Below are 19315 nucleotides of genomic sequence, written 5' to 3'. Positions count from 1 at the left end.
GGTTATTTGAGACAGGAAAGAGTAAGGAGGACAATTAATATATGAGAGGGAAACTTGAGATGAAATTATTTGAGACATATTGGTGGGGGATTAAAGGTAGATATAAGCTAGAATATATTTATTTTTAGTTATGCTTATCTGTTAGTAAAATATTAATTTTGGGAAAGTTAAAACCGCTGTGGATATTATAAGTATGGTTATAGGTTAAAGTTGTGCTCTTGGTCTGCTTTCAGGGGGAATATGTTTATTGTTATTTAGGTATGAGGATTAAAATGATAGGTGACAACTGAAGTACAGCAAATGATATCAAAGTGGAAACATTGGAGATTGTTTAGGTGATTATTTAAAGTAAGTATTTATTTCTCTCCTAGAATTAAATTGAAGGAATATAAGTGTACCAACCAGGAAATTTGAGTGCTATATGGAGCAAAAGTAGGAAAATGGATTTGACAATGGGAATATAATTTGATTGAATTATAGGAAAAGCTGGAAAGAGACTTAGTAATTCACTTAGTTACAATCAGAGAAACAATCATCGTGGTGTGTAAGAAAAATTAGTAGATGTGTGGATTTATGTTTGTTGTTGTCTTATATGTGTGTATGTCTGTTAAAACTCAATAAATATATTATTAAAAAAAGCATAGACATTTTATAAAAACTGTTAAAAGTTATATGGACTGTGGAGACACAAAAGATCAAGTAATTTTGTAATGAAAGATTTTTTAAATAAAAAATATATAAGTTTGGAAGAGGAACAAGCCAAAATACCACATTCCAACTGATCCATATTGGCACTGCGCATATTCCATGTAATGCTTTACTGATTGTGGATACTCTGCAGTATTGTAAGAATTATAAGCTGAAACTTCAAAATGCAGTCTTTGGAATAAACAGCCATAAAACTGTTTCTAACACATTCTATTTTGATCTTCAGTGTTAATATATTTTTGTCTTGGAGCTTGTGTAGAAACTCTCTGCTCTAGGAATGTAAATTATATTGGCCTGAAAAAGCTCATGGCTGCCACCTGCTGTTTAAACCTGGCATATCTTCCAAAACTTTATGTGTTAATGTCAGTGGCAGGATGAAGATCTCTCTGTAACACAAATGTATAGTCTTTGCTGTACCAGCAACTACAATTTTAATGCTGATGGCTTTTTTTTTTGCAAAAGTACACAAGATTAGGGTGCATACCAGAAGGTAAAGATAATGCCAAGCTACACCCCATATTAATGCGGAGGGATTTTATAGTAAACAGCTCATTTTCAGAACCAAGCAACATTCCTGCAGCAACCACAACCATTATTTACTTAGAAAGGCATTCAGCAACTTTTTCTTATGTGATTGAGCAGCTGGAGCAGAGAAGATCCCATATGGCTTGGGGGCATTCCATAGCCCATATTTTAGAACTGCAGAAATGGAAAAGATTAAATAAAACCCGGATGTATAAGGCCCAAATGGGGTGCCTGACCTTGGAGTCATGACTCTGTTAAAAAAAAAAATCACAGAGAAACAGGAAATCTCAAAGGAAATATCACCAAGGATTCTCAAACTGTCCCAAAATCTGTATTGCATACTGGGGACAACTACAGTTGCCATCTCTCCCTGGGAAATTACTAGACGTGCATTTCTTTAGTTATGAATTACAATAATTAAAAAAATGATTTTTTTTTTGTAATCATAAAATGGAAGAAAATGGAACAAATTCCACATGTATATAGCCTATAATGGAACAAAATAAAGAGTTTATTTCATTTTGTTCTGCTTTCTTTTGTTATTGCAGTCTCTGCCTGCTATTGGTTTCACTTTTTCAAGGCAGCCAGTGTTTTTCTAATAAGGACTTAAAAAAGGACTGTGGTCCTGGTCACATGGGCCAGAAAATGCGGGGGGGGGGGAGCGTGGCTGTTTGCCCCGAAGCAAAGTAACGTGCGACAGCTCGAACACATGTCCCGTCGAGGTCCCGTGGTTAGGTGCTGATCACACGGCTATCCTGCAGCGCAGCAAAGAAGCGGCGCAATCACACCAGCAATCGCTAGGCACCGCCTCTGTGGCAAACGGGATTTTTCACACCAAAGTTTGCACATGCACATGATTGTTTGTGCACATCCTGTGGAGACTTTAAAAAAAACACATCTGGTGTGTGACGGGACATGGATGGGTGCTGGATGCCACGGGATTCAAGTGGAAACACGATCAGATGCCCGCCCTTGCCCCGCGTTTTCTGGAAACTAGTACATTGTATGTGGTAGTTTTTTACTCCGCATCTTTGGCGAGAAGCCACAGGTGTGCTACCCTTCCCAGATGCGCACTGAAACTTCACCTATCATCTGTGTCTTTAGCATGGCAACTTCTCCGTGTGAACGGGACCAGTGTTCCTTAGTGGGAGGGATGAAGAGGATCTGGGCTTTCTTGATTGCCTGCAAGCATGCATGGGTGAAGTATTCCATCCTGAAGGATATGGCAATCTGTTTTCTCAGTGGCTGCCCTGCTCTGCCAAATTCTGTACTCCTCTGCTTTCCCACTGCCCTCCAAACCTTCTTTCCCATCCAAGCAATTCTACCTCAAGGTACTCCATGAGTCTGCCTGCCTAGATGCCTTACCCTCCCTGTGCCACCAAATTTGTTGCTTTGTTAGCCTGCCTGTTCCCCATGCTACTGTCCTACAAGTGGCTGCAGTGCTATCTGTGTTACTGTTTGGAAGATTTTCTATTAGTTCTCCCATAGACCTTAATGTTAAACATGGGTGAATTTTGTTAGCTCAAAAAGGTGTCCTTGTTCTGTTTGTCTGAAATTTGGCAATGTGGTTGACCTACGGAAGAACTAAAATCCCCCAGAGCTTTAAGATAGATGAAAAACTATGGAAGTACAGAACCAAGAAAAGGGAGAGAGTCTTCCATTGAAATCAGTGAGAATAATAATGAAACAGAATTATGAAAATGAAACAAAAATGACAGAAGCAATAACAAAACAAAACCATATGGAACAAATAAATAATAAAACAGCCCTTTTGGAATCAATAAAAATGTAAAAAACAAGCATGCATAAGTTTAGAAATTACTGGAGATTTGGAGGTGTCACCTGGGGAGGGCAGAGGCTGGGAAAAGGCGAGAGCTCAGCCAGAATGTGATGCCATAGAGTCCACCCTACAAAGCCATTACTTCCAGGGGAATTGATCTCTGTAGTTTGGAGATCAGTTGTAACTCTTGGAGAACTCCAAGCCAATGCTCCCTCTAAGCTGTGGAGTCTGTGAGCAAAAATTCTACTTTGTGAGCTACTGGCATTAAAGTTGTGAGGGAGTGATTGGTCACTGCATAAATTAGTTTGCTCTGGAGCCATCCTTCCTGAGCTAAGACAAAAGAGGCTAAAAAAACTGTGAGCTAGCTCACACTTACTCAGCTTAGAAGGAGCACTGCTCCAGGCCCCATCTTGGGGCTGGTAACCCCAGCAGCATTGTGCATTTCTAACACACTCCAAAATGGATGAAAGAGCAGGCCTCATGATATAGGGCAGGAGGGGAGAATTCTGATTCTCAAGTAAGAGGAACTTTTAAAAGACCTGGACATCTGCTAAAGGGTTTGTGGAAAGCTATCCCCAAACTCCTGATCCAGTCCACCCTTGACCAAGAAGACTCAGTCCATTCTGTTGTAAGCCACCCTGAGCCCTACCTGTAGGGAAGGGTGGCCTAGCAAATCAAATCTTATAAATAAATAAAATAAAAAGTTAGTTTCACCAAAATAAGTGTTACTCAAAGATGGTCTTGAACAATTTGATGCATTGATTTCCATTCTGTGGCAGTTTAGTTGTTCTTAATAAAAAGTACAATGGTTTTTCCTTTTTGGACTGATTTCACTGCTGTGATTCTTTTGTTGGATTTGATGGCATAAGATGGAATCATAGATTACATGTCACAGTTTCTGTATACAAACACACCTATGCCTTAAAGACAACTTTAAGGCAGCATTGCGTTAAAATACAATCTATTGTCTAACACTCCAATTTATGTGAAAAATCTGAAGACTTCAGAGTGATTGCATAGCTATAAAGTGAGTTTTAAAGGCCATCATCATGTAGTAAATGGTTGCACAGGCCAGAGGAGTCTAAAAGGCGTCTCTGAATCCAGCACCAAATGCTATTACCATGTCAGCCTGCTGTTTTTCTTTTGTCCAATCCATTCATTGTGAAAGATTCTCCATACCTATTATCAAGTGCCCTTAGTAATATGATTGTACAAGCAATTCTTAAAAACAAAAACAGTCATTTTCAGACTTGACCAAATCTTCTCTGCTTAGTACTGTTTGCTTGAGATGTTGCATAGTTACATAAGACTTCTTCACTACACAAGCTGAAGGCTAAGCAGTCTTTTGGACCTTTTTCAAACTGCCTTTGTATTCCATTTTAGTAACTGGCTGCTAGTGGAATTTATTTACCTGTTCATACAAACCCGCTTGAGCCACTTTACAGGGAAACTGCTTTTTTTCTGTTTTCAGCCCCTTCACTGAGCTTCTGAATTACTGTGGTGTGCTGTTTAAAATGTCCATAGTGCTTCCTGAAATGCCACATCCCCCCACACCTTTTTTTGCTGCGCAGTCTTTTGTGGACTTTTAAAAACATTCTAAGTTGAGCGCTATAGCGCTAAACTGATATAAAACTTCAGTGCTATAGCAACACCATTAAGATACATTGAGTCCATTGAGTTAATACATATCAATGGTGCCGCCATAGCACTGAAGTGTTATATCAGTTTAGTGCTATAGCACTCAACTTAGAACATTAAAAGGGGGGGGGGAGTCTGAGGAAGATTGCATGATGAAAAAGTGGCACTGTTTGAAATGACCATAGCACTTCAGAGACGGTTCATTAACAGAAGGAAATTTGCTGTGTGAAACCCCCATCCCTGTATTTCTTTACTTGAAATTGGGCCAACAACAAATAACATCTGGTTTAGAATGGTAACTGCATATGTTCTCACTTGTGTACTATCATTGTTCATTAAGATCTCATCAGTTACAACTGAATGATGACGACAGTATGCATAGAAAATTATTCTCAGCCCTCTTTCACTTGTTCTTTTAATCCTTAAGCAAAATGAAGTTTGCTTAGGCAAGGCTTCCTGGCATTTTAAGCAGCAATACAAAATATACCGTTTCCTTGGCTATAGATTCATTAAAAACACCAAGCAAACAAGAGAGGAAAACCAGCTTACTGAAGAGGGCTTAAATATCAGGCTGTTCCCTCTCCTATAATTATCTGCATAACCAACATATTAAATAGATGCAAGAAAGAAGCAGCAACTTTCTGATTTTCCTAAAGAGAGATAGGCTTTCTGTAACTGGTTAGAATTAGCTTTAAATACAAGGGCACTGGACAAACAAGAGTATTTTTAGTCAGTTAGTGACAGTCACTTATTCTCCCGCACCATGCTCACTTATGTAGGGGAATTTCAGACAGCCGATATGTTCCGTTTCAGGAACTGTTCACTAATGGTTTCTGTCTGTCATTTCAGACAGAACCATTTTAGTAAAAGTTCCCTGATGGAATATTTCCCCTTTCAGAAACACTTCTGCCCTGTTCAGGAAGCGTGCCTGAGCCAGCAGAAGTGGTTGTAAAATTCACAAAGCAACGTCTCAGGGACCAGATTTTAAAGGTGACATCAGCAACGCCCCTGAAAATTGGAGATCAACCGATTAGGATCCTGAAAGATGTCCCATTTGAAATCAGAATGAAAAGAAAGGAATATAAAGGATTGACCATGTTCTTACAAAATCATCAAACGAGTTATAAATGGTTGGTGCCCGAAGGACTGGTTTTCAAATTTAAAGATAAAAGAGAAAAAATAGACTCTATCTTCAAGGCTCAAGATTTTTTGAAAAGGCACGCCAGCAAAGAAGAAGGTGCAGATCTGGCCAAGTGGATGTCGGAACTAAGCGTGGAAGACAGCAGCTCGGAGGGAGAGGTGAAAGACGAGGAAGACAGAGGAGCGACTGGTTCGAAGTATAACCTGAGAGAAAAAAGAGGGAAGGACCCCAAAGTTTAGAAACTCTTTTCTTTTTTCGGATTACGCTTTGAAAGGGAAATTAATCTCAGAAGGACATTACTAACATATTAATTGCTTTGTTTAACAGAGACAAAAGAAAAGAAGAACGCCTGACTGCAGAAGAAACTATGGACTTTAACTTTAACTGCGGTGGCGCAGGCAGTTAATGCCTGCTCAGTAACATCATTCGAGCAGCCACTATGGCTGTTCGAGTACTACTGCGGTCGAGATGAGCTCTCGACCCTCGTCCCAGCTCCTGCCCACCCAGCAGTTCAAAAGCAACTTAATTGCAAGTAGATAAATGGGTACCCACCCGTAGTGGGGTGGGGGGCACCCTGCCTAGCATGGTGGTTGAGGAAGACGGTGACGGCGGCGACGAGACATCGGCTCCAGAGGACGGCATGGCGTGGCGATGCGGTGGCGGCGAGCGGGCGCAACCAGAGGAGCGATCCCTGGTGGCTGGACGATGAAATACTGGGTGGCCGCCGTCGAGGAAAGGGCGCGCGATGACGCCGAGCGCCGGCATAGCGGAGCCGGAAAGGACGTGGCTGAAGCCGGAAGGAGGCAGGAGTCGCGCGCCTCAGGAAGAGAGAATTACCACCCAGCGTTGAAAAGAGCACCCCGCCAATACCGGAGCCAACGGAAAAAAGAAGACCAACACCAACCACCACCATAGGGGTGCTGGTAGGTTCCCCCACCCCAAAAATATGTGTGGCCCTAGTTAGGAATAAAATGGTGACTAGCACCGACCTGTAAGCCGCTCAGAGACCCCCTAGACAAGGGGGTTTGGGCGGGATATAAAGTCAAATGTAAAATTTTTAAAAAATAAACTTTTAATACTAAAAGAATAATATACTAATACATTAACACCACTCAACTCTTTTCTTTATCCCTCTATATACCCTTCCTATTTTTCTGAATTTTAAGCGAAATATCTCTCCTTTTTAGGAGAGGGAATAAAACATTTACAAAAAAAAAGAGGAAGCGTGCCTGAGCCGTTTTTACCTCAAATGGCTTCCAACCAGTCTTCAATTCCTTCTACCGCTCCTGAAGCTCTATGAGGGGCTGTGTAAAATGCCCCGTAGTGCTTCATCCAGTGATGAAGTTTTCACGCCCTTTTTCGCCTGTGCGGGCGATCTTCGTCTTTTATTTTAAATGTTCATTTGAGAGCGTTATGGCGCTGTAACACAACCCCAAAGCAGCGCAATAGCGACCCCTGCTGTGGGGTTGTGTTACAGTGCTATAGTGCACTGAGATCGTCCACACGGGCGGGAAAACAACGCAGTGCAGTCTGAAATGACAAACCACTTCAGAGACGGCTCCTTCCCGGTAGGGGGAAGGCTGTGTGAAACAGCCGTTCTTGTACCGGTTTATTCCAAGATGGTACAATAACAGTTTTAAAAGGGTAATGTGAAATTCCCCATATAGTTCAGATTCCCTTCAAATCATGTGCCCAAATCAGCAGAATCATGGCTGACCCTACTGTATGTTCCTGATATTGCCCAAGGCATGTCTCTAATCCTATCTTCTCCTGCTGTCATAGTATTTTCCACTTCAACAAAGCAGACACCACCATCTAGTAGAAAAATAGTTCAAAGATACTAAAAGCCACATAAAATGAATTTGTTTGCTATTATATATTAGAGCAATAGAATTTAATGTGTGTGCGTGTGAAGTGCTATCAAGTCACTTCCAACTTATGGCGACCCTGTGAATCAAAATGAGCTCTTCCACATTGTCATTTTTTGTCACTCGTTGGTCCCTATTGCTTCATCCCCCCCCCTTGTGTTTGCTCTCTCTAGTAGTCACTCCCAGAGGGAGCAAAACACATGTGGAAAAGGGGGGGGACGGGACCCAAAGCAACAGGGACAAATGAGTGACGAAAATGACAGTGTGGAAGAGCCAAGTGTCCTCCGAAATGTCTTTACTGTTAACAGCATTGCTCAGGTTTTGCAGACTGAGGGCCCTCGTGGCTTCCTTGATTGAGTCAGTCCACCTCATGTTGGGTCTTCCTCTTTTCCTGCTGCCTTCAACTTTTCCTAGCATGATTGTCTTTTCCAGTGATTCTTGTCTTCTCAGGATGTGACCAAGGGCAACTTAATTGCTTTTAAAAATTAAAACTAACACAAAAGACTGAGCCTTCACAAAGATTTTAAAATGTTTAAAGTAGTGTAAACCTTCACTTGAGAATGAAAAATACAGTGTTTTTCTTTCCTTAGCTAGTTCAATTATGGTTTTAGAAGTAAAGCATCATTTGTTTACTGGACACTGCCCAAGTGTTCCTAGATTGAACTGATGCATTAAACCCCCCCCCCCCCAATCTATTAACTAGTTTTTCCTATGAAAGGGCAAGAGCTGCCCTCCCAAGCACAGTTTATGACCTTGTGTTCTGACCATTATATTTATCAGCAGGCACATTGCCCAACACAACATTCTCACATTGCAAAGCAGTGCCTGAGAGACTTTCTTATCCACATCTGCTCCACTGGAATATTGTATTGCATGAGGCTGCTATGGTAACACATCCACTACAGGGAAATTCAATTTGAAATTTTAAAAGTTTAGTTACTTGCAAAATGGAATGTTATGAAGTCACAGCAAGATGAACACACTGTAGTTTCGCTGCTGAGGAAAGAATTATTATGTATTAAAGTGATAAATGTACAAAATGTATTAATTCAATTTTAAATTTTAAAAGTTTAGTTACTTGCAAAATGGAATGTTATGAAGTCACAGCAAGATGAGCACACTGTAGTTTTGCTGCTGAGGAAAGAATTATTATGTATTAAAGTGATAAACGTACAGAATGTATTAATTTTAGCTTGAGAAATCAGAGGAGGCTCACTACTTTAAAGTGATTTTTGTCTCCCTCAAGGGCAATAAAAGATGTAAAAGTGAAAGTCCACCATAGCAAATAGATTCTGCACCATTACAACTACCCACTTCAATCAACAGGAAACAATTCGGGGAATTTGTTATACTTGGAAAAGACAGTAGGGCCTCCATACCTGGGGGAAGGGGGAAGAGGCGGGCATAAAAAGAAGACAAAGAAGAAGAGATTGAATTTATACCCTGCCCTTCACTACCCGAAGGAGTCTCAGAGTGGCTTACAATCTCCTGTAAATTGGTGGAGCTGAGAGCCCTCATTCAAGAACTGCTCCTGAGAAAACAGCTATGAAACCAGGATGTGGATGAAAAGACCAAAGAGAGGTTTCTATTGGACTCAGTGGGGCAAATAACTTACAGCTAAGGGCACACAGAAGAAGAGAAGATTGGATTTATCCCCTGCCCTTCACTACCCAAAGGTGTCTCAGAGCGGCTTACAAACTCCTTTCCCTTCCCCTCCCCACAACAGACAACCCCGTGAGGTAGATGGGGTTGAGAGAGCTCTTGACAGAAACTGCTCTTTTTCAAGAACAGCTCTTATCAGAACTATGGCTTGCCCAAGGTCATCCAGCCAGGTGCAAGTGGAGGAGTGGGGAATCAAACCCGGTTCTCCCAGATTAGAGTCCAAGCACTTAACCACTACACCAAACTGGCTCACAGAATTACAGCCAGAACATGACAGCTGGAATGGCCATTTCCTTGCCCACTAGTCTGATTGTTTAAGTTAAAAATGACTCAAGCACATTCAAATTTTTCTCCATGAGGCTACAACTGTTTGCTTTTTAAAAGATTCAGGATGAACAAACATCCAGAAGTACAGGGCCAATGGGATTCATCCCTTTCCCCCTACATCAGTAATGTACTGGACTACTGTAGTGCATTTCAAGGGACACAGTAAAATTCCAAACGAAAGGTCCGTGGTACCTTTAAATTTATCCAGGCATGGAATACTATAGGTGGAGGGGTGGGAAGAAAGATGCGGATCAGTGATATGTCAGAGGGGAAGGGTTAAATGCACCACCCCCAGGCTGCTGTCCTGATCCAACTCATCCCTCCTAGCTTTAAATAATATTGAAGTTCTGTATTGGAAGATTATGTTGACAGGAGAAGGGTAACTATTTAGGAAACATAACTGGCAGGGGTGTTATGGTGGTAGAATTCAGATATGCCAATACAGGTGAAGAGTCAAGACACCTGCATGCTTGCCTCCCTTATAATCCCCTTCCCAGCCCAGGACATCCAGGTTTTACAGTGCTAGGGATATATCAGAATTTAATATCCTATTGCTAAATGCCACATTGGTGACTGGAAAAGCAGGTATCATCCAGGACATGATCATGGATGTGCTTGCAAACCTGGCAGGTATCACTGATTCCTTGCAGATTTCTCCAGTTCTACCAAGCTGGTTTTCAGCTGTAGCAGCAGGACTGATCTGGGGGAGGGGAAGAGTGGGTCACAATTGCCTATCATACCCTTTCCTGGCACCCTGTCCCTCAGTGCATGGGTTTTGAATGCAAGCGTCTGTCATTTGGCTCGCGACAGATTGGGGATTCTGTTGGTGTACCACCCGCCCACCCTGTTGTCCAATAGTCTCCCTGTCTTGAGTTCTGGGATCTTAGCCTTGGGAATTGTTCAGGTGTAGTTCAACAGACATGCCTGGCCCTATCTAATAGGTGCCATGAGAGATGAAGAATGTCTCAGGGAACACTGCATATTAGCTGGAGAGATATTCTGTTGAGGGAAAGAAGGTAATTGGGAACAAAGGAGCTAGAAATTGCATTGTCATTGAGATCATCACCTGGTTAGGTTTAGTCTTTCAAAGACACAGAACCTCTTCAAGAGTGGGAGGCATATTAAGATAGTTACAAACCTCCCACAAAAATGATAGGCTTACATGGTTTCTTGAATGTACTGGGAGAAGCTTTCATCCACATGGCTAGGAGTCCTGTTCAAGCTCTGATTAAATAGTGCTTGCATTCAGTTTGAACTCACCTTAATTGACTGAGGCTCTGAACTTAGTAGGAATAACTAGAATGGCTGTGGAGGAAAATTTCTATTGAAGCTGACCAAACACGAGCTAGGTATCAGTTCTGAGCGTAACACATGACTCTGACAGCAAGCAAGAGATCTTTCTTCACCACCACTGCATCTGCTCACAGTAGTCCAGCAACACTGTTTTGACCAGTCTAGGGACTTTTACATTCCGGTCCCCAGCTGTATTCTGAGCCCTTGACGGTAAACTGTGAGCATTTGAGATGCTTTATTGACAAAGTTGCTTGCGTTCACTCTGATTGAGTCTCCACATGAACTATAGCTGTAAAAGGTCCTGTGATTTCTGTTGGTCCTAGTTCTATGGATATTTTTCAGCTTCTTTTGCCTGAGGACGCGGAATTAATCCTAGAAGAAAAAAATGCCATTACTTGTATTCCCCCCCCCCCTTTTTCAGGGAGGCCCAAGTTAGGTGCCATCTTTATTGTGATTCCTAATCTCTTGCATTCCCTCCCCCAAGGAGCCTGAGGTTGTCCCTCATTTCTGACTGTGAGTGGCATCTTACATTACTGGTTAAATTAGGCATTAGCTTATAACAGGAAATTCTAAACAGTAAACATATTTAAAACAACCCTATCTTGATAGAAGGATGAAGTTCAGATCTCACACATGAAGATTCTAGGAAAAGCATTCTGAACACTGGGGCAATGCACCATCTGAAATTGGCTAGAAAAGATCAGAGATAGTTCACAAAATGCTTGGCACAACACTAATATATACAAACCTGAAGAATTCAAACCTTCACGGGTGTTGTCATTATTTTATGTGCAGCAGTTCCAGTTAGTTTCATTGAACTCTAAGAAGAGCACATTTCCCTCTATCCCACGATAATTAAAGAATTATATTTCTGTTATGTAACCTGTTTTGTATTTAATGATTTAAAGCTGCTCTTTATGGATGGCAATGCTTGAGACAATGCTTACTCCCAATGGAGAACTTAAAAATATAGATTTCCATTAACAACCAAAGGATGGGGGGAGGGGAATTCTGTTGCTAAAAGCAGCTTAAACAAAGACATTTAATACATTCAGCCCAGATAATATTCTAGTGCAGGGGTGTCCTTTGGTGAGGAAGGGAAGGGAAGAGAGAACACAAAGTTGGAGTCCTATGGCACCTTTAAAACCAACATTTTATTCCAGGTGTAAGCTTTCGTGTGCATGCACACTTCTTCAGAGGGAGGGAGGGAGGGTGGCTGGATTCTTCTGACAAGCACAATTTACACTGAGGAAATTATTTTGGCTTATTCTGAAGTTTTTTTTTTTTTTAAAAAAAGATTGGATTTCTCTGTGCCTATCTTGGATTTTATTTTCTTTCAAAAAGACCCTGATTAGGAATTAGAACACTTGGATTGGTCCTTATAACTTGGAGAGTGATTTCAGATGCCAAATGATAATAGCACACATTTGTAATGAGAAAGGAAAACTAGGTCTCAATTCAGTCCTGGAGGATGCATTGTCTTGAGCTTCATTATCAGTTGCAATTCTGCAGTCTCTCTAATTCCTCCTTGAAATTCCTTTGTAAGAGAACTGCTACTCTTAGGTCAGCAACTGAATGTCCTGGAAAGTTAAAGTCCCCCCACTGGTTTTTGGTTGTTGTGGTTTCTAATGTCAGACTTATGTCCATTTATTATTTGCATCTTCCTAGACTGAATCCTCCTGGACCAAACTGAGACCTAGGTTTCCTGTCTCATTACCAATGCTGGTATCTCCACACCTACTACCCCTCTGCATATCACACCTAATCCAATCAAGCATGCTATTGTCATTCACCTGCTATTGACATTCGGCATCTGATATCACCTTTATAAAGTTTATATCTCCGGTACATCGTGTTACATTTTATGGCATGCATGGCACAGCCCAACAAAGTAACATTTATGTCAGATCTGGCCCTCGTAACAAATCAGTTCGACACCTCTGCTCTAGTGGACTGTGCCTGTTGCATGATTAAACATTATTTACCACAGCAGAACATAAATAAAACTGCTTTCCGTGTAATTTCTGCATGCAGACAGATTTATGTAAAATATATAAACATTTTTCAATTTGTTACAGATTGCATAAATATGGCATTTTACTGTTGCATTTACAGATGTGCAAACAAACACAATTTGAATACAATCTCTGAAAAGTACTTTGCATCCAAGTGAAGTAATGAAAATGCCCACAAAGTAATTTAAATATCAAACTTACATGTTTAAAATGTTTTCATTAAAATTCACACATTTAAAAGTTTTATTCATTTTATTTGTATATGTCAAAATACATTTTTTGTTTGCAAAATAGTGGGTTTTGCAAGTAGTTTCATGCAGATGCAAGGTCTGCTCAATACTACCAATAAATCAACGCAACACAGTAGCCATTCAGTTTTTAAAGAATAAATAACCTATATATAAAACACTAAAATATTAGATACACATCAATCATTCACAGGCATTCAAATCTTTACCAAATATAATCCACAGTATGCCTAACTGTTCCACAACACTATTTAGCATGTTGTAGCCACTCAGATGGATCAATTCTCTTCTTTATCTTGTATTAGCTTAAGACCACAAAAGATGTCCATCTTCAAACTTGTTACTCATGCAGACCAACTGTAACAAGATATCCAAGAACTATCCTTGTACCTTTAAAATCAATAATCCTGAGCTTGGTAGTAAGAGCAAAACCTTACATCTTCAAAAATACCTCCCCCCAAAAAAACACCCAACCCTGAAGAGACTTGTGTCCTCCTCAACCCAAATATTCTTTCCCCTCCTCTCACCCAAATGAAGCAATTCCCAGCCCCAAGAAGTAGGCAGTAGAACACAATGACCTTTTAAAATGAAGGGGTACAAATTCACATTTAATATAGTATACAATATAATCAATAATACAATAGCTACTACAAGCTTTACAATGTACAATTTATTTTAATGGCTGAACTTTTCAGTGGTTTTTAGGCAATAGTTTGTAGGCCGGAAAGATGGTTTTATTTATTAGGACTGAGTGAAAATATAAAAGCTGTTTGTTTTCTAACAAAAGCTATCTTCACTGGAGTATTTTATAAAAGGCCACTGAAATGTATAAAATGGTCTGACATAATGGTGGTATCAACTTAGATGCCTCTTCACATGGCAATAGCAGTGCATATAAACGTGTAACAAGTTAGGTCTTTCAAAATGACTTTGATTACTTTGGCTAGCACAACAATTTTGGACAGCACTCAAACACAGGTATGTGAAATGTGGTAAAGTAATTATGGGTGAACATTACTCAAATGAAAAATGGGAAGGAAAGATAAAAATATTTTATAGTTTAAACTTTTTTCAAGAGTGGCTCCATTACAATGTACAATTTCTAAATTCTTTAAGCTTGTAAAAGTTAATGGACTGCATTGAACACTATTCTGGAGCAGTCTAATTTGCTTTAACACATATTTTGCAATAGGGAAATATATTCAAGCATGTCATGTGGTGGTCTGAAAAATCCAAACAATACACATTAATATATACAGCATCACTCAGTACCTGCTAAAATGAATGTGACGGTTACAGGATCTAACATCTTGCACTACAAACCTTTTTCTTTTTTCTTTTTCTTTTTTAAAAAAGTGACCAATAAAGGCAGAAAACAGGAGTCTTAAAATAACCAATCTACTTTCAACTGACTTTTAAAGCATCTTTTATAGGAAATAAATGCATATTGCACAACAGTGAAAGCAATTGTTCCACCAAACCTCAGTTTTGGGCTGGCTGGCTGGCTGGCTGGACAATACAGGCTTAGTTAGCTACACAAGTTGTATTTTTAAAGGGGTGTGGTCTCTGTCAATGTAAAGCTGTGAAAACACTGTACAAGGGGGTGGGAATCTGGTACACGAATAATTAGAAGGGAACACACACAATTCCAAACTTAGATGTAAAAGAAAAAAATTGCAGGATAGAAAAAAACCAGCAACCATGACACAACAACAAAATAAAGTAATTGTCTGTGATAGCAGAAAGCTTTCTTTTTATGCAAGTGTTTATATGTACAACTAAGGCTTACTGGTTAAATATCTGAGGCTTATCTGGCCTTGAACACTTTCCTTATATGCATTAGCTGTAAACGAGATTTCTCAGTCATTATGTCTTCTCAGCAGCTGCTTTAACACATGAAACATTGATCTTTGTAAAAAATAAAACACCCAGGTAAGAGGGCATTTGGCAGGATATCTGAAAATGACAGTCTCCAAGAAATCTTCCCAGGCTTCCAGTGACTGCCATGCTATGGTCCACTGGAGTTACCAATTATGTGCAATCCCATGATCTGCAGCTGGAATAAACAGTTTTATTTGGAAAGCTTGCTTATAACTCTGATCAAGGCCCCATTTTCATCTTTTAGCCTCTGGTTATCTGCCTTCAGGTCTGGTAGCATCTATCGGAAAACAAGAAAAGTAAAAAAGTATATGATGTTATTCCCAAGAACAAAATAACAATTATTTTTAACAGAGAAGTGCCCCACCCTTTTTTTCTCCTGCAACCAGTACATGTAAAGAAGTAAAATGTCTGGGAATTTTGAAGACACAAGGAAAGAAAATTTTCTACTATATCCAATACCTGAGAAAGTGTTGTAAACTGCTGCACCCTATGCTACCATAACACAAGTATCTCTAATTTTTACTGAGAGCTGGGAAGAAATAAAGATTGAAGGCAAAAAATGAATTCTGTAGTATATGAAATGAGTGTATTATTTAGAAGAAACTCTTTCAGAGTCACAATTGGTAAGAGTGCCACATTTAGATATTAAGCTAAACTTTATACCACTGAAAACAGCGCTCTCTTATATTTAACACATTACAGCATATTGTTGCCCCAATTATTTAAACAATTTTAAGACACTGCATATGTCTACAGTATACTTTTTTCAGCGTTCCTCTAAATTCCTCAGACGTTTTCAAGCCGAACATAGGTGTTTCTTTTCAGTGCTCCCCCAAATCAGGTATGCCCAACAGGTAGATCGCGATCTACCAGTAGATAGCGAAGGGGTCAGAGGTAGATCACCAGCCCCACTTGGTCTCCTGGTATAAAATAAAATAAAAAATGTTTGCAGTTCTTTCTGGATCTTCGTCTCTCTGTTTTGTTTTTGCTTATTTTGCTTACCAGTAAATGACAGGATGTGCACTATAAAGGGGCGGGCGGGCGGTGATCCCAACTTTAGTGGGTTAAAATCTAATTTGAAACTAATTTGAAACTTTATTTTCATGGTGGTAGATCACCGGCACTTTTGGAAAAAGTGAAAAAGGCTTGAGGGAAAAAACTTTAGAAAAACAGAGAAATTTTGGGTAACAGTGGGGGAAAAAACCCACTGTTTTCTTGGTTGGAATGAGTGAAATGCTTAATACAAGGTTTTTCTCACTCAAAACGTCTTTTTCAATTGGGTCTTTTCCCATTTTTCCAATGCAGATATTGGGAAATTTGAGGGAGCACTGAAAAAAGTCTATGAAATAATTTCTGTTCTAGGAATGAGGGAAGAGCTTTTGCTCGAATTATGTGGTATCAAAATTTTATGTAAGGCAATCCACAACATTAGCTAATGACAAGCAGGAACCTGCAAAGCACATGCTGGAGGGAAGTGATCTCATTTTCTTCTCCTCTTTCCCTTCCCTGAAAGTCCACACAGCCTCTCATCTTTTCCTGCCTTCTTCTCTCCTTCCTACCCACCAACCACCTTTATCTGTCCCCTTGGTCTTTCCTTCTTTTCCTCCTCTGGCAGCCAGTACCCAGAGAAACCAAGGCCATGTTGCATGCTGCTGGCATGGGCCCAGTTGCATAGTGGAGAACCACAAAGTCTTGCAGGGATCATCCCATTTCCCCTATATCCCCTTCCCCACTATTTTCCCTTTCCCTTCTCTTGGCAGTCCTCATATATATTCACCTTCCTCTTCTTCTTTCTCTAGTTCTCACTCACCCATCTTTTATCAACCCCCCATCTTCAGGTATAGTTATTATTGCATTCTTACCCTGCCTTTCTCCACAATGGGTACCCAAAGCAGTTTACTTCATTCTCCTCTCCTCTAATTTATGACCCTAGACTGACAGTGTCTAATTGGCACAAGGTCTCCTAGTGAGCTTCCATTACAGAGTGAGGATTTGAACCTGGGTCTCCCAGAGCCTGTTCTGAAACTCTTAACTACTATACCACATTGACTTTCATGGGCTGGATGCTGGTGAACAATAGCAAGCAGCCAGGCCTAAATAAGTCTGGGAAGTTGGGTGCCAGCAAATTGTTTAGTATCTGCTGCCAGACCTAGCCCCAATGAGTCTTCCCTCAAAGGCCAAACAGCCCTGGGAAGGGCCCTGGTCTTTCCCCCTGCCTTTTTGCTCACAGAAACCCAGCCTGGAAAGCTGTGGTTGCCTAGCAACAGCCGAGGGAGTTTCTTAAAGCTACAGGTGCTCCTTTTACCATTTTGGGTTTTTTTTAACCCCTCAATGTATTTTCGTTCGTTTTCTATTTTTTCTGCAATCCTAGGGCCCTTTTCAGGTTTGTAGAAAGATCTGGGTTGCCCATTCACAGCTCCAATCACCAGATTTAAGTATCCCCAGACTTTGCAAACTTCGCTATTAGGATATACACAAGTGGAGACCCGCAAGAAACTTGCAGGATGGGTATCCCATTCCTCACACTTTTGCTTCCTCCCCTCTCCCCCTACCTCTCTCACACTTTCTCCTTTCTTTCCCCCGTTTCTTACTTTCTATCCTCCATGCATGTTACTTCCTCTCTCTTTCTGACCCATCATCATTCTTTGTTTTTCTGCTGCCCCACCTCATCACTTTTTTGCTCTTTTGCCCCCCCCATCAGTCTCCCAGCCTCCTGTCTGTTTCCTCCCCTACCCCGCACAGCAGCAGCAGAAGTAGTGGTGGTGGTGCTCCCAGCCACCCACCTGCTTCCTCTCCCCCCACAGCACCAATGGCAGCTCTCCGGGAATTACAATGGATCTCCCAGCTACAAAGATGAATTCACCTTATGGCTGCTGGCTCCAGGTTGAGAAATTCCTGGATATTTGGGGGTGGAGCCTTGGAACAGTGAGGCTTGGGGAGGGAAGCAGCTTCAGCAGGGTATAATGCCATAGACTCAACTCTCCAAAGCAGCCATTTTATCCAGGGTAACTGATCTCTGTCACTTGGACAACAGTTGTAATTCTGGGTGATCTCCAGCCCTCACCCAGAGGCTGGCAAAGGTAGTTCTCATGGAGGGTGCTGCCTAAGGATGCCATCCTCCAGGTGGGACCTGGGGATCCCCTGGAATTACTGCTTATCTCCAGACTACAGAGATAACTCCTCATGGAGAAAATGGATGCTTTGGAGGGTAGACTCTATGGCGCTGTACCTCACTGAGGTCCCTGTCCTCCCAGTGTCCACCCCCAAATCTCCAGAAGTTTCCCAAGCCTGAATCTGGCAACTTTACCCCCCCCATCCCCTGCCAGTGGCTGGGGGGGACTACTGCCAGGCCTAGGGTTGCCAACCTCCAAGTGGGACCTGGAGATCCCCCAGAATTACAACTGAACCATAGACAGCAGAGATGTCTCTCTCAAGAAAATGACTGCTTTGGAGGGTGGACTCTGTGGCATTATACCCATCTGAGGCCTCTCCCTTCCCCAAACCCAGCTCTCCTAAGAGTCCACCACAAAACTTCTACGAATTCCCCAGCCTGGCAGTGGCAACCCGTGTCAGGCCTGGCCCCAAGACTCCCTCCCACAAAGGCCAAAATAGGCCTGAAAAGGAACCTTCCTGTTCCCCCTGACTTTTACTGACACAGCCAATTAGAAGCCTCCCACACACACACTGAATGGTCTAATCTCTCACTGTTGAAGCCTTGAGTAGATCCCTGTGGAGGCTATTTCAAAAGGTACTGGGGAGAATTCAACCTTCCCTAAGGCTGGGGGTTTTTTTGTTTTTGTTTTTTACTTTTTGGATTTTTCTGCAGACCCAGGGAGTCCCCTGAGTCTGTAGAAAAAGCTCCTGGGGGAGAGTGAGCCCTCTGCTGACAGAAATAAGTATCCAAACGGAGAAAGGACTTTGGCTATTAGTATATAGCTAAAACTCTTATGTAGGGGCTGCGATGGCTCAGAGGTTAAAAACTGAGGTGCAGACTGGAAGGTCTGCAGTTCAGCAGTTCAAGACCCTAGTGCCGCATGACGGAGTGAGCTCCTGTCTCTGGCCCCAGCTCCTGTCAATCTAGCAGTTCGAAAGCAAGGAATTGCAAGTAGATAAATAGGTACCACTTCTGTGGGAAGGTAATAGTGTTCTGTGTGCCTTGGCGTTTAGTCATGCTTGCCACATGACCACAGAAACGTCTTCGAACAGCGTTGACTCTTTGGCTTGGAAAC

General features: G+C 41.3%; 1 protein-coding gene across 7 annotated transcripts in view; it reads right to left on the bottom strand.

The window, feature by feature from the left end:
• Positions 1-13240: 13240 nt before the first annotated feature.
• The window catches only part of PPP1R12A (protein phosphatase 1 regulatory subunit 12A), a 228568-nt gene continuing 222493 nt past the window's right edge, over positions 13241-19315 (bottom strand). For 4 of the 7 annotated variants that reach the window (XM_015415211.1, XM_015415212.1, XM_015415218.1 and 1 more), the window contains one exon: positions 15248-15363. In XM_015415211.1, coding sequence (XP_015270697.1) covers positions 15338-15363 — 26 coding nt within the window. In that variant the 3' untranslated portion in view covers positions 15248-15337. Of the gene's footprint in view, positions 15364-19315 lie in introns of all 7 variants that reach the window. The other 3 variants (XM_015415213.1, XM_015415217.1, XM_015415214.1) reach the window with 2 other exon arrangements.

Source organism: Gekko japonicus, unplaced genomic scaffold (assembly GCF_001447785.1).
Source record: "Gekko japonicus isolate JY-2015 unplaced genomic scaffold, Gekko_japonicus_V1.1 scaffold118, whole genome shotgun sequence".
In the NCBI taxonomy this organism is placed as follows: domain Eukaryota; kingdom Metazoa; phylum Chordata; class Lepidosauria; order Squamata; family Gekkonidae; genus Gekko; species Gekko japonicus.
Note: the sequence above shows the minus strand (reverse complement) of the source record. Positions and strands in the feature narration are given on the sequence as shown.